The 25042-nt window shown below is 44.3% G+C and overlaps 1 protein-coding gene across 1 annotated transcript; it reads left to right on the top strand.

Annotated features, from left to right (window-relative positions):
• Nucleotides 1-3616: 3616 nt before the first annotated feature.
• LOC136448796 (uncharacterized) lies at nucleotides 3617-23870 on the top strand. The gene is made up of 6 exons (XM_066448442.1): nucleotides 3617-3846; nucleotides 16026-16177; nucleotides 16849-17164; nucleotides 17407-18913; nucleotides 20030-20158; nucleotides 21159-23870. The coding sequence occupies exons 1-6, from the start codon at nucleotides 3742-3744 to the stop codon at nucleotides 22775-22777; spliced, it is 3828 nt and encodes a 1275-aa protein (XP_066304539.1). The 5' UTR covers nucleotides 3617-3741; the 3' UTR covers nucleotides 22778-23870.
• The last annotated feature ends 1172 nt before the right edge of the window (nucleotides 23871-25042 follow it).

Raw genomic sequence — 25042 nt, 5'->3', positions numbered from 1 at the left:
GAATGTGTGTTAACGGAGCTTTAGGTAGAGGTAGCGACGCACACCACGGACAGTTCTTAAACGTGCCTTGTTTTGAACCAATGTGGAGACTGAGTGCGGCTGGTGTACTGATAGTAATTCGAAGTTGATGTGTGTGCCGAGATTCATTTTTTCTTCAGACCACTTCAGAATATCTATACAGAACACAAAGTCAATGTTCCTAAAGCCCCCGTCACAAATCAAGAAATTAGCTCGGCCGACTTGTCGGCGAGCTCCAAATGGCGATTTTCGGGCGAAGTACGACCGACGTCCTGTCGATTCTACGGGCTTCGGGCGAATTTTCGGAGCTCGGCCGACGTTCGCGTGTCACTGGAAGCTGCGCTTAAATTCAGCGAGGCCTCGGCGACGATTTTTGAACTCGCACAGCTCGTCAACAGTTTGCCCGTAGCTCGCCCGAGCAACGCCCAGCGCTCGGCCAATATTCGGGCGGGCATCCGAGGATTTTAGACCCGATTTTTGGTCGGTCGGAGGTCGCCCGAACTCTTCGGCCTCGTGCGAGCCTCGCACGGGCCTTGAACAATAATCGGACGACCGTCGTCAGTGTTCCGGCCGACTCATGAAAAGTAAGGCGTGCTTCGGGCGAGCGTTGTGCAGGTGTTGATGGGAGCTTGGACGGGCCTCGGCCGAACTCCTTCTTGTTTATAGATAAAAGGAAACGACAGTTTGGTTTATAACATAAGATGATAAATGATACTGCAATATTAACTAATACTAATTTCAACTTGTCGAAGAATGCTGCCAAACTTTTCTAATGAAAGACAATTCAATGCAAAGTTAAATGTTCATTAAAAAAAAAAAAATTATAAATAAAATGTTGACACCGAAGACAATGCTTCTTGTTTCCATTTTGGTATTGGTTTGGATGTTTCAATTTGTATATTAATGAACTGGGGCTTGACTTTTGAGCTTTGACTTCACTTCCTGACTTTTTTCTCCACAAAATGACTAGTTGAAAGTTCACTGAGTCATAATAGATCTATGTTTGTCTGCCGAGGCACGCCCAGGCGTCGGCAGGGCGTCGATAGGCTTGTCAACGGTCGGTCGAAGCTCGGACGGCGTTCGCCCGAGCTTCGGTCGATTTCTATTTGGTGAAAATTTTTGGATCGGGGTTAAACGACTGATCTGTTGACTTTGTGGCTCCTGCACTTGTATTTTGATTGGTCTATAACAAAATTCCTCTTTATGTGATTATTTTCAGTGTGCCCACCTACTTCACTTGTGCCCTACAGATTTGCCACAACTCAGAAAGTAAAGTTGGTCCAAATTTGAGATTGTTACCAGGCCATTTGATTCTGACTTCGTCCGTGTCCAAGAGATGGTACCGTATTATGTGGGATTTATGATTATTAGCGTTCGACGGACGTCGCCCGAGCTCTGTTCAATTTGTGACGGGGCAGGTTTTCAGTGAAAAATACGGTCGACGCTCGGGCGAATTTGAAATTCGGCGAGTTTCCGGCGATCTACAAAATCGGCCGATGCTCGCATGAATTGTGACGCCGGCTTAAAGACACTTGCAGTCACATAGTTGTCCTATGTACAATGCTATTCTGTTATTAGAAGGTGGAAGGAAATTATAACATTCTTGGAAAGTGCAAACGCGTTCCTATAAATTGAATTGTCCGTATAAAACATCGCATACCAAATTTTCCTTGTCTTTCTCATATGCCTACTGTCAGTCTGTTTCCCTATTCATTTCGTCCCTCTTTATTTTTATTTTCATTTACTCCAACCTTCTCACTCACGCTGACCGACATCCTGTGTTCCCGCGAGCTCTGCGCTCTGTCATCACGACCAGGCTTGTGAACGCATCCACACGCAACATTTCCTCTCCAAATGACTCGTTTCGTACCGCTGCGAGCTTCAAACAGTCCTTGGCGACTTTATCAGCTTCCAAACTGTTTAAGGTCGACTGTCACGGCGGGAAATCTGTCATCTCACACTGTCCTTGTGATCGCGCCACGGTGGCGAAAGAGAAGAAAAAGCACTTACTCAAAGTGTAAACTCAAGGTGCAAACCTCGTCAGAAGGACTTCTAGTCATGGCCGACTGTGGTCTATGACAGGCGGGCTTACTCTCTCAGGAAGGTTCATAGATGCGTGGATAGATCCAACACAGTAAAAGCCGTTGATCATTTATACTACACAGCTTACATGTGTTATGTTCTGTGTGCCATATTAGAACAGTACTCATCACACTGGACAGTGTGGCAAGAGACTTAGAATCGTCTCTATATGGCTGGCGGTCAAGGTTGCTTTTGTAATTACATTGAGAGAAAAAAGAAGTCCCATAGTCCTTTTAAGGCTGCAGGGCCCAGGGGTAGTGTGATGATGTTCACTGTATCTAGGGCACAATATTGAAAGGTGGAGCCCTTCCCTCTCCTTCCTTATTGAAAAATATTTCCTCTATTTTTATGTAGATAATAATGTCATGTACTTGGCAAAATGGGGTAACTTTCGCGCTGGTGTTTTTCCGAGAGAAGCACATTGCACAAGCTCACAGTGCCTCCATCTTGTTCGTCGAATCGCCGTGCTTTATTGACACGCGCCGGAGTGACTGACAGTTTGTGGTCTAAACATCCCCATTAGTGTGTTCCCAAACACGCCGAGTTTGTTTCCGCTCGTTTTGACCATGCTGCCAACTAGCTATAGGGTTAGGAGAACATGGCGTCGATACAGGCGAGTTGAAGGACTATGTTATGGAATCTAGCGTAGTATGCCACTAAATGAATGGACATACACAATATATGGAGTACTGTAGTATTTGTACTATGTATAGTACTGTATTTGTCCCTTGGACGACAGATCAAGAAGTATACTAATACTACTCTCTAGCAGAGGTTCGGCAATGGCTTGTTTTTTACGTCTTTTTATGCGTTTTTGTCGGGATTTCTATTTTTTCCCGTTTTTTTAAGTCAACCGGCCAAACGGGACAAAATAGAAAGCCCGACAAAAACACCTAAAAAGACGTCAAAAACAAGTCTGAGCCGAACCTCTGCTTGGAGAGTATACAAATGCTACGTGTTTTCAGTACCTCAGCGGTTGTTCGGCTACAGAACATCTGCAGATGAAGGCTGTTTTGGTCATCAAATACTGTCAGACATTCTCTGCCAAACATGCCTTTATGGATTATGTTTCAAACCAATGATACAGAAAATACACATTTATAGTTCTTCAAATGTTCGTATGTCAAAGATGTGGGTTATGTGATATTGTTCATATTGACAGTACGGTGTCGGACTCCTTGTACTATTTGTTTAACATTCCTGGGTCATGGGTCTTCTTCAGAACCTTAAGGAGCGCCTTCGGGCGAAGGACAACTTTCAAGGACCTTAAAAGCCCGAAGAAAGAACTTTCTATCAGCTTACAAAGGAGGTGTATTATTCTTGTAATAAGATTGAGGTCTTGGTGTAGAAAATTAAGTGATTGACAGTCTTGTATAAATGTTGTTTCCTAATCTTGCCTTGTTTTGTCTGATGTTCTAAAAAGACCAGTACGGCCCACGTGTCTCAAACCAGAGGGGCGCGCGTTGGACGGTACCATTCCGCGTCCACCCCCGCCGGCGGGAAAAGATTGACATATTGCATATGCGCGCCCAATGCGCATTTTGGAAGGGCCATTCCGGCCTGGCATACTTTTCTGCCCATGTCTGGTGGTGCAATGCCGGGTGCTGACGACCAGTAGCTGAGACCACTACCGTCATCGTCATGGGGAAGGGGGAGAGGCTGACCGCTGTCCTGACCGGCGGCCCCCCTTGGGGGTTTCGCCTGAGTGGAGGTCTGGAAGTAAAACAACCCCTCAAAGTCGCCAAGGTAGGTGCCAAGAGCCTTGGCTGTGTTTGTGGGAGGGGTGGAGGTGGTACGGCGGTCTCTGTGCGTCAAAAAATAGCGTTGCGGACGCTCCACATTCCGGACAACTATCTCTGACGGGCCCCGCATACTGGTGATATTGGAGGGGGAGTGAGAAATACAGACGACGTTTTGGACGTGGTTCTTCTTGTTTAGTTTGGCAGAATGTCCTCTTCCATGTGTATGTTCAAGTCTGTGTAGGCAAAATAATCTCGGTAGTAACTTGTCCTGGCCAGCCTAACGCGAGAAAAGACGAGCCTTCCCGCATTCTGCTTGATATCGTAAACCCACCGCCCGCCCTTAGTAACAGGGCATGAGGCGTATTACAAAAAGACATATCCCCTTATAGAGCGATAAGCCCGGGGCTATCCGCGGGAACTTGGACGGACAACTTGCGTGGTTGACATTTTCTGGTGACAAGTCGGGACTTAGTTTTCTTCCATCAGTGTGAAAAGCTGATGTATATGTTGGGTACGGTGGGAGGTCTGGGGTTGGGACGAGAAGGCTTTTCTCTTCACTGAGCCAGAGATCGAGGATAAGCAGCACGGCATGCCCGAAAAGCTGCTGACCAAAAATGGTCGGGACCGAATACGCCTCTTGTGGTACTTATCAAGACCACGACATGGTACACTGTGCAGGGATCAGTCAAAGCTCCGCCCCCTTCACTGCCACTGGGCTTACTCTACACAAAATAAACGCGATTTAACGACAGAGGACTGGGGGAAAGTGTTGAATAGCACCATCGCCATGCTTAATATAAAGATAACTGTCGGAAATCACGTTGTACACGTGAATTACTGTACAAATCACAAGTTCTTCGTCCTCACTATTCCGTGAGCTTCGCATGCATAATCTAAGCTTCTTGCCTGTTTCCATATATTACGCAGAATTATATCTCAAGAGGTAGGACGAACTGTGTAACATTTATGTAATATTTTGTAACAGGAATATTTCCAGCGCCGGACATATGGTCTACTAGTAGTTAACGCCGTCTGACCCTTTCACTTTTAGGTATCACGTGACCTTGGCCTGTGCACGCAACAGCGTTACCGGCCGTTCCACTAACCTTGTTCTAGAAATGTCCTCTTCTCTTGGAGTCAGCAAAGCTCTATTTTGCTTTGCATCAGTTTCAAAATGCAGGCATATCTTTTTCTTGGATTTTAGCTCAAAGATTTATAGATCATTGTTATTATTTTGATATGTGATACCTCATCCATGGATGAGAAATGTTCAACATCAGATGTGCGTTCTTTGCTTTCTTTCCAAGTCAGACATAACTATGTGTTGAGTCGTGAGTCCTTCGTGGCTGATGTAGGACCGTGAGAAAGTATCCAGCTCAAGATGTATAAAGATACATTCAGACTCCTAATAACTTGGCAAAAATATACTTGAAGATTAAAAAAACTTAGTGACACTGTTCATTTGTGAACCAAAATCTGTAAAATATTGTAGTTAATCTAACGTAGAGTTGCTTCATTGTTTTCTTCAAATACTTGCCTAACATTTTTGTTACAGAAATATTATCTGTCATAAAATGTAGTTAAAAAGGTATCCCAGAATGTGACGTGATGGTTTACTTTATAAATGTACCTCCGACTTGCTTAAACTAGGACGAAGGTGAAAGTGGATTTAAGAACAGGATATCATTCGGGTAAGACATTCCCCATATATCTTTGTTTATAGTCCTAGCCGTCGGTACAAACATGAACAGTCGTATATACTGGTCTAGTGGCAAAATTGACATGTTTGCTGATAAGCCCAGAAAACAAGATGGCGGACTATCGGTTAAAGTCCCCGGATGTAGCTAGACATGGAGGCACAGCTGTTCACGTCCAAAGATAAACCTGGAATGTTAGCTGATAACCTTGCTTCATTCAACGCAAAATTCTATACCAAGGACCTAGATATCACCTCTTAAGAAACCGGTATTTAGGAATATATTTGACTTAGATCCTGTTTTGATTATCCATCATCATGATCTACAAAATACTACATCATTCTGTTTCGTCTTCACTAATAAATAACAAACTCGTCGAATTGATATGATCTGAAATTTAGTATTCTATATGAATATGAGTTCATTGATATGGCAATATGCATGAGAATTTTTGTTTTTCTCAAGCACAGTTAACGTCACATACCATGTCGTAATGTGTTCTTCTATTCATGCTGCGTGTTTGAAGTTCTGATTCAGAGCGTTGCAGAACTGGAGGATAAGAAGCCACATTTTGCCACCAAACGGTTCGCGTTCAGCACGGAGTCTAACTTTCATGTCAACATGTTTCTTCGTGATCATTGTAATTCATCCGATGCCATGATGGAGGAAAACGATACGGATTTAATCAGTTGCCAGTTAGAAGAATGCTGGGCTCTCCTTTCATGTTCAGTACCATTTATATCTAATTTGTCTCCATTTCTAGGTGTCATGACTAATTCTACGCTGCCTACTTAAGGCAGATAACATGTTTCTTTACATCGCCCCTACGTTATGTCAACAAACAATAGATAACCTACACTAGCCAGATATCTGCTCATAGTTTTAACTGAGGGGTTGACCCAGCTAGTAGAAGTTTCGACCCCAAAACGATTTTTCACGCGCCATAATGTTATACAGCACCTCGGTATTAGCTGCCAGGCAGACATGATACATGATTTTGACGCTTGACTTCGAATACTCAGACACTAGACTGTGTCAATGAATACAGCATATCTCAGGTTTCGGGAATCTAATGCTGATGCTGACATCCTTTCTCGTTTAAGAGTGTAAACACTCCGTGTTCTCTGGTTCGTCTTAGCCACAGACGGGGACAGTTCCCCTTTGTTGGTGATCAGATAAACTTGAGACATATAAAACTACACAACTACACATCCAGCCAAAGGGTGAACAATATCTTGATATTTCTCACTGTTGACTCCTCCTATAGCAGTTCTCAAACCATCCGACTTGGGTTTGATCGTCACTATGTACTAATGAGATGTACAAATAATATGTACAACTAATAATATAGGATTATTACTGTACATTAGTCGTATGATTTGAACAATATGTATTCCCGTTCGTTCATAATACACGTTAGCTGCAAAGGTAATTCACATGCTTGTCATCGAAAGACATAACAAACATATTTTCTCTGAAATAAGGAAACATTTCACCAGGTGATACCACGTTTTCTGGTATCTCGAAAACTTACTTCATCATTTTCTCAAAATAAAATGTTGGTGATGATAGAACCATCTATAGGATTCGAATAGTTTCCAGACAACCTCTAAAATCCAACACGTACATATCTCTGGGTTTGTTTGTTCAGTGCGTCTCAAACTGTCTGATAGCGCAGAAAGTCCTTCCGTCACTATATTTACCATCCCTCCATGCCTATGTGTGTGGTGGTGGCCGTACAGTAACTGTATCTGCATGATGACAATGTTACAGCCAATAGAGCGCATTCGCATGACGTCATCAGTGTCTTTGCCGCCATATTGGTGTCCCATTTGTATCTCAGTTGACAGTAGCCTTAGGGTCCCCCATGTATCTGCAGATGTTCCGACACTCTCCTTTAGTATCCGAAGCTCAAAGAACAGAAGACCATTTAGAAATGTTGACGATAAAACGCATAGATACTTTGTGCACGTAAGTACTAGTGAATCCGCTATGCAAAGCAGCTGCACGTGATGATATGCGCACGTAATGCCCGATATACGTGATGATATGAACACCTGCTGATACAGATGCACACGAAACGGTCAGAAAACGGAAAATACTTTGAGTAGGTTTTCACCACAACTTCTAACTCATCGCAGACGAGTTTTCCGTGACTTGCGATCCTTCCAGTCATCTCAGGAAGGCTTCGTTTACGATTGATGATGTAGGGCTTTGGGTATAAATCTGAAGGTTCTAATTGTGTTTGGAATTTGATCGTTGTCTGGTTTATTCCCCCACTTAACGGACAACACAGTCAATAGGTCAGAGTATCTATGAAACTCGTTTAGGACACCCATCGCCCAGAAAATACTTTCTTGGTATATTGGATGTAAGTTATTAACTATGATGTAAAACATGTTGCTGTAGATTTAGCGCTGTTTCCAGACTTGTTTAATATCTAGATCATTATCTCCTCGGTTGCCACTACTTTCCACTCATAAACCAGGGTGGTTATATTTATCCACAGACATCGTTACGTTGGGATAACCCAAATACGGAGTTTGAGAAGTGGTGGCTATAAATTTCTCATTCCATCGGTCCCATAGGACTCCTAACAGCTCCGTCAGAGGGTGGCAAAGCATCCTCCCGTGACCTCCGTAGATATACAGTAGGCAGCGACACTATATAGAGAAGGCCAGTGCTAACAGTTGTACACACAAGAGCTATTATTGATAAGGCAAAAATGATCTTGGGCGGACAGTGATCACAACGACCTAGAAGCACATATGATTTCTAGTAGTATCTGATTCAACCCTAGAGGTGGGAAGAAGAGGAGTGCTAAAGCGTTAATTATTTTTTCGACGTCAAGTTCAAATTCTATAATTTTGATTCGAGAAGCTGTAGAATGCTCTCGTCCCACTCTGTAAAACAAACTTTTCATAATTTTTCGCAACTGTATTATATATCTAAAAAGCACACTAAGCTCCACTTATTGCTAGGGTCACATTTCCCAGCCGGGGCCCGGTCGGGATGTTTGCAAAAACGAAAAATAAAATATGTATATCAAGAAATTACACAATTTCTAGTTAGGAGTAAATTGCTTAAGTTTTGTGTCCTTTGTTGTATTTTATATTATACTTTCGTTCCCGTAAGCTGCCCGACCGGGCCCCGCTTTGGAAATGTGACCTAAGCATATCTTGGTGTTCCAGTAGATACGCACTAGCCGGATGTAAACACGCTGCTAACTTTTCTGCACGTTCATATGAGTTTTCACCTACTGAATATTGTAATGCAGTTGATAACGGCGCAGAGCAATAACCAGAAAAGTGATTACGACCATCGTCTTATATACCTTACATTGAGATCATTTTAAACGTGAAGTATGATGAGTCACAGGAGTCACTACCCATGGTGGTCGTCAGGAGAAGAGACACGTGACCAATCCCAGGGAATCGGATAAACTCCTGGACGTTTTTGTGTACATTCACTGTCCAGACGTCTTACGTCCCCGGGCCTTGTTCTCATGATCCGATGAAGCCCTCTGATTAACAATTGATCATTCCGGTATTGTGACCGGTATGAACACTGACAGTATGTATTACCCACAAGCTTTGTGCTGGGCATCTGTAACGATTTCGAGGGACTTGTAGTCCACCAACTATGCTTAAGGTGGTAAGAACTGTAATTCTTTTGAGTTTGTTTTGGTTCTTTCAAAATAACACAGATATTCTGTGTCGCATGGTCATGACTTCTTCTCGTAATTAACGTGTTTACTGTGCGTTCAGCTGGCTAATTTTGTACACATGCAGCTCTAGAATGTCGTTGTTTACACCATAGACGGACAATTTTCATTTGTTTACAAAGCAAAACGCTATCGTCCGAGGTCAGAGGCATTCGAAGCATTCCTTCCTTTCCAGCTGTATGGTGGCCATGAAAAATCCTTGTCCTTTGACTTTAAAAGCATTCATTCTCAAGTTATCACTTCCAAGGATCACGAAACGCCTGATATCAACTTTGTCTTCCTCACATGATGTGGTGCTTAATTTTTGGCAAGATGTCGTATTTTCACTGCAGGAGAAGTTTTTAACAAGATTTGGACGGAGTCAAAGTGACAGAACGCGTTCGTCTGTTTGTATCCGCGGCGGCTGTGAGTCTTGATAATATCCCACAACTGATCGGAAATAGGATGTGATGGGCGGTGGTAAAATGAGACCATTCAGAAGAGGCTAAGTTTCTGTCTTACAGCGAGAACTACTTGCAAATAATGTGTAGAGTTCCTTGTTCGGTTCGGTCAAATGTCTCTCACAAAAGAACGTCTTTCCTTTGTTTTGCCTGGTCACGCGGCGGTAGCAGAAAGGCCAATAGACAATTATGGGTACGAGGGTACAGACAATATAAATTAGTATAATGTATACGTGAAATTCCTTTCCGTTGGCAGAATTCCACGTCATGAATTATGCAAATGACTTCCACATTCAACTAACTTTTAACTAACTTACATATCCCAAAAGTTCGATATTCCCATCATTTAGCACAAAATTATGGCAAATTCACATTCGTTATGCAAATAAGACCCTTATTTGCATAGTTTCCATAATCTGTGAATGTTCCACCTGCGATTTTTACATACGTTACATATGCATTGAAGCCCTATTATGGAAAACCCTAGAATCATAGTTTTACTCATCGCTTATGCAAATCAAGACCTCACTAGCATGATTTTTATTCCATTGTGTACATCTCTTTCTAAGCTACCTACTTACCGGATGTCGTGAAAATCCGTTGTTCCTTTTTTCAGTTATCCTCCTGGAAAGAACAGAAACAACAAGAGTTCCACGACCTCATATCTCCATGAACAAGTCTATTCATACAAATAAGTTACACATTTGCATAATATATGCTTGGTCATAAACACCTTTATCTAACTTACATGTTGCGATATTGGCAGTTCTATAGTTTTCCAATTAGATGAATTATGGTGTTTTGCATTAATTACCCAAATTAGGAATTTATTTGCATAATTGGTATCTGTTGATGCTCCACTTTCCATAACTACATATGTTACATGTATTTGAGTCTGATGATGGAAAACACTGCAAATATAGATTTTCCTCATTAGATATGCAAATTAAGTCCCAATTAGCATAATTTGCACTTCATTGTGTACATCTCTATCTAAGCTACCTGCATACTAAGTATCATATTGACAGTCCTATAATTTTCCAATAAGATGAGAAATTGTGATCTGCATTAATTATGCAAATTAGGAATTTATTTGCATAATTGGTATCTGTTGATGATCCATTTTCAATAAACTACATACGTTACATGTATTTGAGTCTGATAATGGGAAACACTGCAAATATAGATTTTCCTCATTAGCTATGCAAATTAAGTCCCCATTAGCATAATTTGCACTTCATTGTGTATATCTCTATCTAATCTACCTGCATACTATTTATCATGGAAATCCGTCGTTCCTTTGTTCAGTTATTCTCCTTAGAAAATTTTCACAAAAACGCTACTGCTGTTCCAGAGGAAGCTGCTAGGGGGCCAAAACCTACACCACTACATAATTACATCACAAGCTATCTGCAACCCAAAAATTAAGACCACAGCACGTCCAGGTCGAAAGATATAAAAATTGAAGTTCTGCTGCAGTACCAAGGTCACATACCAGGGGGCCCAAAATCGACCTTGAATTTTGGCTTCACAACACCTGCCCACATACCAAATATCATTGTAATCCATCAAGAGGCTCTTGAGTTATGCTGACTGGAGTGGTGCGGAAACACAAACATACACACATACACACATACACACACACACACACACACACACACACACACCCAAAACAATATCTCCATTTTTCATGGAGATAAAAATGCTCCGGAATTTCTAGATCAAGCTGCTAGGGGCCCGAACCTACGCTTCCTTAAATCAAAAACTGAATCCAAACCTTGCGTCAAAATCTGCCACCAACAAATCTAGACCATAGACAGTCCAGGACAAAAGATGCAAAACCTGAAATTCTACTGCAGTGACAAGATCACACACCAGGGGGCCCAGAATCAACCTGATTCATATACCAAATATCGTTATGCTGATCACAAATATCCGGATGCACAAACAGACACACACAGAGACACGTACACAGAAACACCAAAAACAATACCTCCATTTTCCATTGAGGTAAAAAGGAAAGCCCCCAATTGACATAAGTGTTGCGTGAACTACATACCCATGGGTACTTGTCTCATCATACCAGTACTTCACGCACTAATCACCATAATCGTAACAAATTAGAGTCTATCAGCCCTCCAGGAATACAGAGATCACAGACATATACTATTATATCTATGTTTAACCAGTATACGGACAACATATGGTCTCCGCATCCCTGCCTTAGCCTAACGTGTGCTAAGTAGCTTGTCACTTTCGGGCATTATCTTGACGGATTTGTTGTTTGAAGAGCGGAGATTAACCTTACCCAGCCCCAGGCAGTCCTCATACTTCCCCCATGACGTCATGTTACCCTGTATACTCCTGCGTCTCGTCGTCTGGCACAGGCCAGGTCAAATCAGCATTATGTGTCAGATCATTAACAAGACGCACTTACTGTAAGCAATTTGATGTAAGCAATGGGCCCTCCTAGAATTCCATACATGACGCATGGCCGCTTACATGTAGGTAGCCATTTACACATACTTGTTTGCGAAGAAAAATGTCGTAATCTCTTACTCGAGCTCTTGAAGCAGAAGTTGGATTCCGACTCGGTTTTGAAGTATTTTCAGGCGTGTTTGTCGGGCTTTCTTTTTTGTCAGGTTTAGTCATGTCGCGAAGCCAAACGTATAGAAAACCTGACAAAATAGAAAGCCAGACAAAAACGCCTAAAAAAAGACGTCAAAAACAAGCCGAGACGGAATCTCCACTAATCTCTCACCTTAGTTTCAACTGTTACCGACACTTCCCGGCTTTCAAAACTGTCTTTTCCAGCCGTATATGATTTTTCTTACAAATGTCCATATGAAAAGCTACACCAATGACAGGCACGTTACCATAACAACGGTGGGCGAGGCCAACCTTTCACCTCAGGGGGGTGAAGTGTACTTATTTTGGTCAAGGTCAAGTGTGACCAAATTGGAGGCACCAAATCTAGAAACGAAAATTCCAGAAATTGGTTGGTAAGGGAGGGACAGAATATTTAATATGGATCATAACAAGTTGTCTAGTCACGGATCATGACCTGAAAACAGAAATAGGAATAAACATTATAATCAAATAACTATTTGTATAAACCACCCCCCCCCCCCCTCCCGAATATGCCTTAGACGAAAAACAGCACTCGAGTACGGATGGAAGTGGAAGTTTGGAATATGTTCGTTATATGCACCTTTCGTGTATTTCATCGCATTTCGTATTTGCAGCTATTTAGTTGAATCCCTAATCCCCTAAGAACCTAGGTTATGTAAACGTTGAAGCTTGGCATATCTATATAAACAGAAGCAGTCGGTCTATTCTGCCTGACCTACTTGAGTTGAATACTTCTAATTCCAAGTTTTTGTTTGCCCTGGGAGGAGCCCACCATGCGCGATACGTCCCCTTTACATGACTCAAATGTAATCCTCCAAAATATGAAATTCTAGCCTGTAGCTAATGCTGACATCCGGAAACGGAAGTACGGATCAACCCACTCATACAAACCCAGCCAACAATAATAACTATTCATAAGCATACACCAACAATGAAGGCCTTTCAATCGTGTATCATGTACAGATTGGTGACGTAGACCCCGCCATTTGTGGTTTCCCCTCCATGTTGTATTTGACATGTCTCGGTTATTTATAAGTCTGACAATCTAGACGACACTAGGTTCTGTGGACGTGTGGTGTCGTGTCGGTGCCCTGGGGAATACGGGAGAAAATGGTCTTTAAGAGCGAAAAATTCATACAGGTGAGACGGGGATTTTTTCTAAATGACCACCGTAGTTATTTCTTTCAGGTCAGATATTTTGTAGAGATTTTGTGGTCGATTTTTCGCTTGTATCACTTGTAGAAAGGGACGTGAATCTTTCACGACAGGAGTTTCGCCTGTTCTGACAACTGTACACCTTGCATTAGCGTACGTGTCTTTCTTATCGTCTCCTGTTCTTTGCTATTCGCCAGCTTCTTACATATTTATGCATTCGTGTTGATAGATGTCGTTGAGTAGTCTTACGTCATTACCTTGAAGACCGTCTTCTGAGGTGAATTCCTACCAACGTCAAGATTCCCTCCATTCTTGAAGGATTAAATTTTTTATTGTAGTGATTAAGACGGGTCAACAGGTGAATTAGTGTCGGCGCAAAGCAGAGCAAGAGCTACTTTAATTCTGTGTTACGTTAGTTTTGAGACGATTTAACATAGTCGAATGCTAGAGACGAGTAGAGTTTTATCTTTAGCGACCCAATTCTGTGGTACTTAACTATCTTGTCGTACACAGGATTCCTCTGCAATCTGTTTACTTCTCCTTTTAAGACGATGTTGAACAGCACGTTGCTTGTACTTCAAACAGATAAACGACCTCTCAAGTACGCACCATATTGAAGTGGGAGGGGTGCATGGTTGGTATGGGTAGGCCCTTTAGGAGCCTAGCTGTAGGCACGAATTGGGTTTTCTGTTGCAGGGAATGAATCTAACGCTCGAAACCCACGGTGTTTAGTGCATACTCGACAGATATTGCGTTACAAGAAGGGGAAAGGTCTTTTCCGCAGCAATGACTCATGCTTTGACCAACGCCAAGACAGACATGACATAAATAAACATTGCGCAGTGATGGCAAAGGATAGGCCTTGTTGCGTTTATTGAAACAACGTTATATGTCTACAAGTGTTTTTGTGTGTATGTATGTGTGTGTGTGTGTGTGTGAGTGTGTGAGTGTGAGTGTGTACGTAAGTGTGTGTGTGTGTGTGTGTGTGTGTGTGTTCGGCCGTTGTGTGTGTGTGCGCGCATGTGCGTATGTTTGTGTGTGAGCGCGTGCGTGTTTGTGTGCGCGCGCGCGTGTGTGTGTCGCGGTGTGTGCGTGTGCTTGTGCGTGTGCGTGTGTTTGTGCGGCCGTTGTGTGTGTGTGTGTGCGCATGTGCGTATGTTTGTGTGCGTGTTTTTGCGCGCGCGCGCGTGTGTGCCGCGTGTGTGCGTGTGCTTGTGCGTGTGTGTGCGTGTGTGTATGTGGTGCGTGTGCTTGTGCGTGTGTGTGCGTGTGTGTATGTGGTGCGTGTGTGTGTGTGTGTATGTGTGTGTGTGTGTGTGTGTGTGTGCCGTATGATCACGTTAGATAAGGGAGAATGCAGCTTTATAGGTTAAGTGTGCTCCTGAAGATATATCTGGCAGATATATTTCCTACTCTATTCCGGTAACAGTAAAATACCTTTAGATTCTCCCTAAAAACCGACTGTGCATGTTTTCTATCAATCGTAGGAAGCTTGTTCTGTTGTCTTGGTAATCCTAGCAAGATAATCGCCAGGGGTCGTGACCGCATAAAATATCGCACTGCGCAAACTCCAACCAACAGCTGCTGGGCACAGCAATGACGTAATCTGCATTGTTTCAGACGTACTTAGATATGTGATATCTCCCACGGTGCTATAACAGTCCAAGAGGTCTGCTACTGAGTTCAGAAACAGGAATGAAGAAATTGATAATTGTGGACATTCCTTTCTGAGTAATGAACGCTATATTATAATGTCCAGGTGTTCAGTTACCCGCAGAACTTGCAAATGGTGGTAATACACGCATGCGTCATGTGTCTAGAGTTTGATTGGAAATCACGTATTTTTACCAAAAATTTCACCAAGAATGACCAGATACTAGTTATACCTTAGTATAGTTAGATTTTGACAAATCAAATGCATAATATCATGTTTCATGGATTAGATTAATCTAAGAGCGGAAAAATATAACCTTCATCTTAGCTACTTACTGGGTATGTTAGCTTAAAGCCAGTGTAGTTGTGATACTGTTCCGGAAATTCCAGAGAAACTAGCATCTTAATATAGAAACTAAACCAGCCGGCCCGCCTTCTGTTTTTAGACCACAGATGTCACGGTGCAGGGGCCTCTCATATATCAGATATCATTTTTTGCTCAACATGAAATAATAGGAAACCTTTAGTATAGATTGACCGACGTTTTAAAGAGTACCATAAAATGTTGTTTGTAAGGCTTAAATTTTGCTAACAGTACTGTTGACGAACGATTTGGGGTATAGTTACATAGTATTTTTTTCGCCGAGTGATATTTTACTACACTATGACATATTCAAGTTGCTGACAAGATAGAACTATATGACTCGAGGACACGTCTGCTCAACTTTTCAAAATAATCATGGTTCTGAGACAGACCATTTCATGATGAAATCAAAGACGCCATCTTGTGTCGTAAACCGTTTAGTTGTCGTAAAATCTGGATGGTGGCTGAGTGCGCATGCGCAGCTCTGTTGATGACTGAGTGTGGCACATGTACTTGCAGGTGCGGAAGAAGAGCAAGGCGCACGGCTCCGGGCTTCAGGAGGGGGACGAGGTCTTGGCTGTGAACGGGGCTCCGTGTCAGGACGTCACGCACAAGGATTGTATGGGAATAGTGGAGGGAGCAACAGATAGACTGGAATTGGAAGTTCTCAGGTAAGATGTACGGGCAGATAAGAAGAGGGCCCCTGTGTCTAATAATGTGATAGTTTATATGTATCTATGAGGAACTGTTTAAGCAAGGACAAGTCAGTGATGTGGTACCGTTTTCCAGCAATCGAGGCGTAAATTTTGCATTGTCATCTGAAACTGTCCCAAAATAGGAAAAGAGAGTAGGAAAATCACTTGAATGGAGTCCACAGATGATTCGTCAGAAATAACAGGTTATCTATATAACGTGACAGTTTGCATTTGATGAATCACGTTTCTTATCATGAATCATACATTTCTATTTACATTCATAGTGTAAAACCTGATTTTAGAGAGTGACTAATCCAGTCATTGCCTTCGTGCCTCAGTCATTGAAGGGGAGACATATGAGGCGCGGGTGTTTTGTTGTATAAGGATTGGCTTAGCCCATGTTTGATGACGAAGGTTTCGCCCTAAAAGACCCTGGAATACCAAACAAGCCTGCTACGTTCAATATGGGGTGTGAAAAGCAGACAACATTTTATTACCTCTTGGCTTTCAAGTAGTTAGTTGCTGGTAGTTTTGCAAGTCTTGATCCGATTTCTTAATTGAAGATTTGTGCAGGCGTAATGTCTAGTCATGCTGTTTCCAATCATTTTGTCCGCTTATGGATGCCATCTCTGTTTCTCTCTCTCCAGAAAACGTCCAACGTACAACGCGCAACCGGCGGGACAGACGACAGAACAAGAAGAGTCTGGGAGTAAGCTAGAGATCAAGGTCAATTCTGTGGCGAAGAAGGACAACAAGCAGCACGTGTCCACCCTCCAGATCAAACCAGTCACAGTCTCGGCCAGCTCAGTCAAGAGTGAGAGCAGGAGAGAAGTGTCAGCGATCACGGTTGCAAAGGAGGAGTCATCGAGCCAACACTCGCAAGTTGTTCGATCGACCGAGTCCGAGTACTCAACTTTAGAAAGGAAGTCCAAGAACGTTTCCAAAGTTAACGGCCTAGGACAGGTACGAACTAACGAAAATAATTCCATCAGGTTGGTAGGACATAGGGTATTGGAGTTTTCTTTTTTTTCATAACCAGGAATGTCTCTCGCCTGCTTATGTTTCGGGACGAGGGGGGGGGGGGGTACAAACCAATGCATCGGATTCAGGAGGCAGCTCGTTCCTAACATATTCTCAACCACGCCGCCATACGTTTAGCTTGAAAACTGCTTACCACTTATCGGCCGAATGTCTTCCCATTGCAGGTCAGTGTCTTCAGTGGCAGTGTACGTTCAGAAGAAGAGAAGTCAGAGGAAAGAAAGACACAAGGATTCTCTTACCTGCAGCCTGGAGACATCCGAAGCTTAGGCCAGTCTGGTTCTCCAGAAGAGAAACAAAGGAGAGCACCACCGCCTACGGCAGCAAGGCCGAGTCAAGAAGAATTTCCCGTCAACCCTCCACCATCGTACTCCCGTGCTTTAGTAGAGCCTCAATACCAACAAGTCTACAGCCCGACCAGCGGCCAACCAGGTGACCAGCCATTTGAAGAAGAAGAACCACCATCAAGTGCCTTCCGCTCTGTTAGGCCTCCAGGGCCCATCAAATTAGAGTCTCAACAAGGCCACGGTATCAACAGTCACCCAGGCCCCCTCCCTCGGCAGCAGCAACAGATACAAGAGCCCCAAGCTGTTACATCTACCCAACCAGCGGTACAGAGGCCAACGCCTATAAGACAGCAACCCGCGACCGTGTACCAACCTGAACGTCAGGCGGGCTCCCCTCACACCTGGTCGGCCGGCGTTCCGAAACAGGGACCGGTTCCAGCACCACAGCCGGCAGCCCAACAGCCGGCGGGGTCGTATCCATTTGATCCGCCTGCACCATACAGTCAACCACCGGTATCTGCACCCACTCACACGTGGAACCCTGCTGGAAGAGCCAAGCCTAAGACCCCTATCACTCCTACTACACCTACCGAAGCGTCACCAAACAAGGTCTTCAGTGTGTTCGACGTAGGAGCGACTTGGGAACCGCCAAAAGAAGAAGACGAGCGAGCAGCTGAAAACATGATGAATGCCAAACCAAAGGCACCTATGTTCAAAGTAAAGAAGTTCGACTTCAAACCGCAGACATGGTCTGAGGGTTCATCTTCTGGAAGGCCAATGACGCAAGAAGACTTCCAAACTATGGATCTTCCGCTGGGGCCCATGGGACAGTATCGTGATAAGCAACGAGAGATGCTAGCCTATGAGAAGTCAGGAGCAGTTTGGTCACCGAGTGGAACTACTCCAGTGTCCGGTCCGAAGGCGTGGTCTCCTGGGGGAGGGGAGGTGCAGGGGAGACCTCACGAGGTACGTGAAGTACGAGAGCAGCCTTGGTCTCCGACCGGGCGCCCGCAAGCTCCTCAACCGCAGTCTCCTCAGCCTGCCCCGGCGGTGTGGTCTCCAGGTGGCGGCGGTGGGCAGGCACCAAGAGCAGCCCAACCTGTGTCGTTTCTCCCCGGCGGCGGAGGAGGAGATCACGGTCCGCAGCCAACGTCTAACGGCGTGTGGAGGCCTTCACAGATGCCTCCATCGTCACAGGGGTACTACTCCGGCGAGCGAGACAGCGGGATCTGGTCTCCAACAGGTACTACACAGGCGACAGCCCCTTCGAGGTCCTTTAACGACACTGACGGCCACGCTTCACCGGCCTCGTTTGACCCCCGCCCGAAGATGGTCTCGGCACAGTCGTCATCTGCCAGATCCGCAGCGGCCTCGCTCAAGAAACCAGGTGAGATCGTCGTATGTGTGGGGTTTGTGCCACAAGACTACTCTGGTATATCAGATAGCCTTGCAGTTGAATGACTCTTATAACAACATCTTGATAGTTAAGGTACGCAAGCAACAATCAGATGGACCTGAAAATCTATTCTTCTCTCTGTCTCTTCTGCTCTTTAAAAGTCTTCTGCATTATAACTGTTGCTATTCCAGTGTTGTGTATTACTGTGCCCTTCCAGTTGTGCAAAGTTTACTTCTTCGTGTTTTGTTTTGATTTCTCTATTCTATCCTGGTCTATCTGCTTTTCTCACTGCAGCAGTCAAATTTCTACAGCCAAATAGATCTAAACGAACTGGGTGCAACTGACGCGTAGCACTATTCCTATAGAGTTATGTATTTATAGCTTTTGCTAAGATCTGTTAAAACTCGCATGTAGAAAACTAGCCAACTTTTAATGCTTTTCCTCCTTTTGCGATTCCAACAGATATGATGATTCAATTCTCGGCAACTTGTTCGTTCGTTGCGATTCGGTTTATTTTTCCGAAAAATATTTCATTCAAACATTACTATAAGGCCTACCATACCCAGCTCTTATGTGGACCGGTGGTCAAGAATGGCCGCACTTTGGACAGACATTTGGCTTCCGTTTTCAGTCGCAGACCTGTACCGCCTGTTCTAAATTGAAATGACCAAAATCTTTTGTCTCTTCGTATGTGGTGTCCATTTTCTATCCGGTTAAAATCACACTTATCTGTTGGAATAACGGCAGCTTTACATGTACCGTCCTGAAAAAGGCATTTTCAATTATTGGGAAATATTGGGTTATCACTATAGGCCAGGTGGTCTGTGACATTTCACCTTTGACCAATTCCTGACGTCATATTTCATTGAAGTCACGTGTCAGAGGTGGGTCAGTTCAACATGAGGAAGGTTCGACCGAAATTTGCCACTTGCCTTGTTAATCGAAGAAAATGTGATACTTACAAATCCACCTGTGAATTTTTAGAAGATTGTGATCGAGCCGTGAAAATGCCCTTTTCTAGGATGCCTTTCTTCCTCTCTAGTCTGTCATTGATACGCAGGCGTTCTCTCTTCCTTTCCTGCCCCTGTTTTCCTGCAGAGATGTGACCCCCCCGGGGCCGTTACATTTGTAAGCGACCTGGCTTGCCCTCTTACAGAACATCCGCCTTCACATATTTGACAACGCCTCGTTGGCGACATATTCTGGTCAAACCTCGCGACGAGTTTGTCAATCGCGGTGGGTAGGGCGTCAATAGCTCATCCTCTATCCCTAAACGAGATGGGCGAAAGGAGAAAAAACTCATCGGAACCTTATAATTACGAGAGAGTGTTTCGTGTGTCTAATATGCATGTTGTGATGTAGTTGTAGTGATATAATATTTAAGCATCTTGCGTAACCTTTAGTAAATAATGGGAATTATCTATGATACGTAAAAAAAACCGCTGCCTGCTTTCCTTTGAACTGTGCTTTTTCGTTCTCTACTCTCTTTTCCTTCTTTGTTCTTTTTATTGGCGTTATGCAATCTCCAACTTGTACCCAAATATGCATGATTCTACGATCTCTTGGAAATTATGTCACGTTTACCATTCAATAGATGCAGTCACTCACATATCATGTAAACTTGACATGAAGTGTTTTTCAATAGAAGTAAGCTAATACTTTCTTAATACTCCATATATACCAGCTGATATACACGCTGCATTGGCTTGTCAGTAGGACTCGATCCAACGTCACTGTCAAAATCAATGTCTCGCCCATTCAGAACAATTACAGACCAGTATCCAAAAATCAACAGACACAAAGCATGCATGACAGCATAGAAGCATGCAATCATTGGCCTTGTTCACAGTCATGAAAAAAAGTTGTTTCCGAACAGGAACAGGAACTGTCAGTTTAGATACATTCAGACTGCTTTCGATCATCATCATCATCACTGCTTTCGATGATGCGCAAAATCAACTCGAATAGTTCGCACGGTACTGAAATTTCATGAGTTCATTCGTTATCTCAAATATTTTACAAGCAACATTTGATCACAGGTCTAGTCGGCCTTTCGGATTTCATGAAAAGAACCTTTTGTCCGACGAGATTTCTGCAAAAGAAAACGTCCCCCCGACAAGCCTAGGTGATAAAAGATGAGCGTATCGCATGATGCATGAGGCTGACACCTTGGTGCACTCACAACCAAGGCATGGAACAGCATGGGATTGATGCGCATCTGTTTGTGCCATTTCAGGTGATATAACGCCTGTGCCAACAGGTGACATACAACCTGGCTCTGCCTTAGTGGCTACAGGTCCTGTAATGATGAACGGAACCGTGCATGTCAATCTAGAATGGCAAAATCAGCCTGAATCTTACGGATACGGTGTCCGAACCCCTGCCACTATAACACTTGAAGAACCATTGAAAGTATCAGACGAGGAAGACCTCTACCCACCCGAAGAAAGGTATAAGGTAAAGATCTGCCACCGGCTAGCCCGGGCTCTGTTGTCGCGACGTAACCGGTTCTCGCGAGGCGGCAGGATGTTCTGGAAGAGGCGGCTGAAGGCCCACAAGTGGGAGGCCGATCCTTTCGGCCCGGCCGTCCACCCCAGGGACGCCACCCCTCAGGAGTTCCGTCCGGGGGTTGACGTGCCGGACGTCCCCGAGGATCTCTACCAGCTCGTGCTGGAGGAGATACGAGAAGGTCCGGCTGACGATGACGTGGACGAAACTGACTCCGACTATCCTTATAATTCTCCAGGGGCGCCCGGGAGAGGAGGCAAAGCTGTGGGACCGACGAGAGTAGGTCCACTGCCCAGCTATCTCAACATACAAGAGGAGCAAACAAGAAATGCATCGGAGCATTTCATGACCGTCAAGCCAACACCGGCCCTCACGTCTCAGGAGCCATCCAAACCAACGCTTCAGGCCCTACCGACACGCAGTTACATTGAGATCCAAAAGGAGCCGAAACCTGAGCCGGAAAATGCCGCCGACAAAGAAAAGAAACAAAAACAGAGACTCCATCCGAAATCAATTAGTGAGTACTACAACCTGCCTCCTGAGGCTGCATTACCCGAAAAAGACACGACGAAGAGGATCCCCGTATCGGAGATAGAGCCAATTAACTTCAACGTTGATTTGGAGGATAGGTCTCGCTGCACGCATCAGACGCCCGAAATGCTGTCCCACGACGCAGCCCGAAGACTGGCAGAAGCAACATTCTTCGAAGAGGGCAAAGGAGCCAATATGTTCATGAAGAGGATGGAGAGGATGTCCAAATACGTCATAGACGAAAGCAACGTCAAAAAGGCTCCCCCAAAGCCTCAAGTGTCTCCCAACGCGCAGCAGTACCAGTACCAGCAGCAGCAGCAACAGAAGTCGACTCCCACGGTGCAGGAGATGAAGGATATGATGTCCCAGGTGACGTACAAACGTCCTCCGAAAAGTCCGTGGGAAGCTGCCATGGAGGGGTCGGGGAAAATTGAGGGTGCCTTCAGCCACATACGGGGCAATAAGCTTCTGCTGGATGTCCCGGCCGGTAGCCAGCAGGAGTACGACCCGTTTGATCCCACCCTGCCATTCCCAGGCGCACAGCCAACTGATCTAGGTGGGGAGGGCGGCCCCGGCTGGGCAGCCCAAGATGGCATGATTGAGAAGCCTACTTCACCGACCGGGCCGCAGTTCAAAGATTTCAACCCGAAGCCCCGCGGATGGGTAAGCAGTGGAGGCGGGTACCTGAGCGATCAGCTTGCCGCAGATTACGAGTCCGACACTAACATGTCCACCAGCAGCGCTCCCGCACGCCAACTGTTCAAGGTCTCAAAGGTGACAGGAAAAGAGCCGTCCGTCTGGCTGCCCGGACAGTAGCCCGGACAGCAACACGGACAGCACTCTCCTTTATTTCTCTCTTTTTGCTGTCCCCTCATCGGACCTTTGACATTCACGCCTCAGTGCTGTCTCTCAACTCAACGGGCTCTAGCTGTCTTCCTCTCAGCTGCATTTCATCTTCATGGACTTTCTCATGTACAACGCTAGGTTGAACTTTACATCATCTTAAAAACTCATACTTCTACCTTATGAATCTTAGTATAACAGTAGGGAAAGACTTGCCATCATTGAAAAGCTTCTCAAAGCTTTGCCATTCTCTGGCTACTTTTACAGGACATATTATGAACTGCTTCATACTGACTGTCATCTTGATCCTGTTTAGTGCCATTGTTCCTCTGATCAATAATATGTAGATATCTGACAGCTCACTCCCTGTATATTGATAGTCATTATCATATACATTTTTGTCTCTTAGACTAACCATTGTATGCCAGTCGTGCTCTTTCTCATTTCATTCTACGCTGCAACTGCATTTTAGGTTGCTCGTTTCTACATTTGTTCTGGAAGCATATCGTAAGTGTGTTGAACTGTTTTGATGGATTATGTTTTATATCGTATTTACAATCTTACATCGACGTGACATACTTATTTTTCTTCTTGCTTTGAGTGCCTCCTAAAACCTTTTCATCAAATATAATACCACAGGCAACTATTTCTGCACTTATATTGTCAAAAGAGAAAGATTCAATCATACCAGAGAAAGTATACCAAAATTAATTTTGTAAGGGATTGCGCCACTGAATTATAATGTTCTGATAGAAATACCACCACCACATAGCAGTTCTAGATATCGCATAGTCAGCTTTCAAGGTAGCGATAAAGATGTAGCCTTAAAATGTTGCCTTTTTTCTTTTGCATTTGACATTTTTCTGACCGTATATCTCTCAATAAAACAGATAAAAGGATCGAATGATTGTTTATGAAATTACCCGACATATATATGACGGAATAGAATAATAAAAATAATGAGAACATGACTCTATTTGAAAAAGTGTTAAGTTTCAAGCACCTAGTGGTATCCAACCAGCAAGACTGCTACGACAATGAATAAGAAGCTCCAGTTCTTCTTTAACATGTCCTTGTCTTTCTTTTGCACATTTGTGAATTGCATCTTGTGGGATGAAATAAAGCGCTACCCTTTTCTACAGCAGTTCTGTATATCTAAAGGTCCATTACAATCAAGAGTACATACGAACATGTAAAGTAAGAAGATTCGTATACACCCCATGTATATATATTTTAACTGTTGAGGAGATATAAACATTGCAGACAAGATCAACAAGGTTTCTGACCAACTGCTTACAGCGTTTAACAACCTCTATACATTATACTCTGTGTCTCTAGTGTCCATCCTCATACTCACCTCAGGGACTGGTTAGACCAACCGAAACCGTTCCAGTGTAGTCAGATTTCTTTCTCTTCTTCTCTCGTGCCAATTCATCACAGTCTACCTGTTCATTTTCTTCAATCTACTGATATGCATGCAAAACGTATGACCTTACGATAGCACAGCGATTAGACTACCTCACGACTGTGCATTCCTGACTTCCTTACATAATCACCACATATGTCACACTAGAAGAGAGCTACTACTTAAAAAAACAGCACGATTCGTTTCAGGTTCCCACAGCAGCGGGTACAGCTAGACAGCTGAGGCCCCAACACCTGTACATGGGCCCTAGTCAGCCGCAGCAGCCACGGGCTATGTCACCAATGACTCCCCAACGGCCCACCACGCCTCCATACTGGCCATCGTCTAGGCCATCGACGCCGTCATATTGGCAGCGCAAAGCTACTCCCCCAGAAGTTGCGCCACGGCAGCAGCGGAGCCAGTCCCGCAGCCCCGGCCCGGGAACACCGGCCGCGTCATCCTGGCGATGGACGATCCCCAGGTCTGAAGAGAAGGCAAAGTCTCCCACAAAGGCCCCGACGCCGTTTACTGTAGCAGCCTTTCGGCCGTCCTCCAGCCCTCGGCCTACTAGTCCTGTCGACGTCTCCTGGCGCCGAACGATGTCCTTAACCGCAGATACCCCCGACTATGGGGTGACGCCCGAAAGGTCCCCAACGCACTTCACTCAGGCTTCTTTCTTACACTCGCGACAGCATATCCCCATGGAGAAATTGGGCAAAGGTGCTAAAATGTTCCAAAAGCAAAAAGAGCGATCAGAAAAGTTCGTCATCGACGAAACTACAGTTGCTCGAACACCCACAAGACGTGCGGAGAGAGAAAGGTCCTCCTCGTCG

Source organism: Branchiostoma lanceolatum, chromosome 14 (genome assembly GCF_035083965.1).
Source record: "Branchiostoma lanceolatum isolate klBraLanc5 chromosome 14, klBraLanc5.hap2, whole genome shotgun sequence".
NCBI classification, from domain to species: Eukaryota; Metazoa; Chordata; class Leptocardii; order Amphioxiformes; family Branchiostomatidae; genus Branchiostoma; species Branchiostoma lanceolatum.
The sequence above is the reverse complement of the archived record's forward strand: the minus strand, read 5'-3'. Positions and strand labels throughout refer to the sequence as shown.

Coding starts and splice junctions, on each gene's coding strand:
- LOC136448796 (XM_066448442.1), top strand. CDS start 3,742: ATGGGGAAGGGGGAGAGGCTGACCGCTGTCCTGACCGGCGGCCCCCCT. Junction 16,178..16,848: donor CTGGAATTGGAAGTTCTCAG/GTAAGATGTACG, acceptor CTCTCTCTCCAG/AAAACGTCCAACGTACAACG. Junction 18,914..20,029: donor GGCCTCGCTCAAGAAACCAG/GTGAGATCGTCG, acceptor CAGAGATGTGAC/CCCCCCGGGGCCGTTACATT.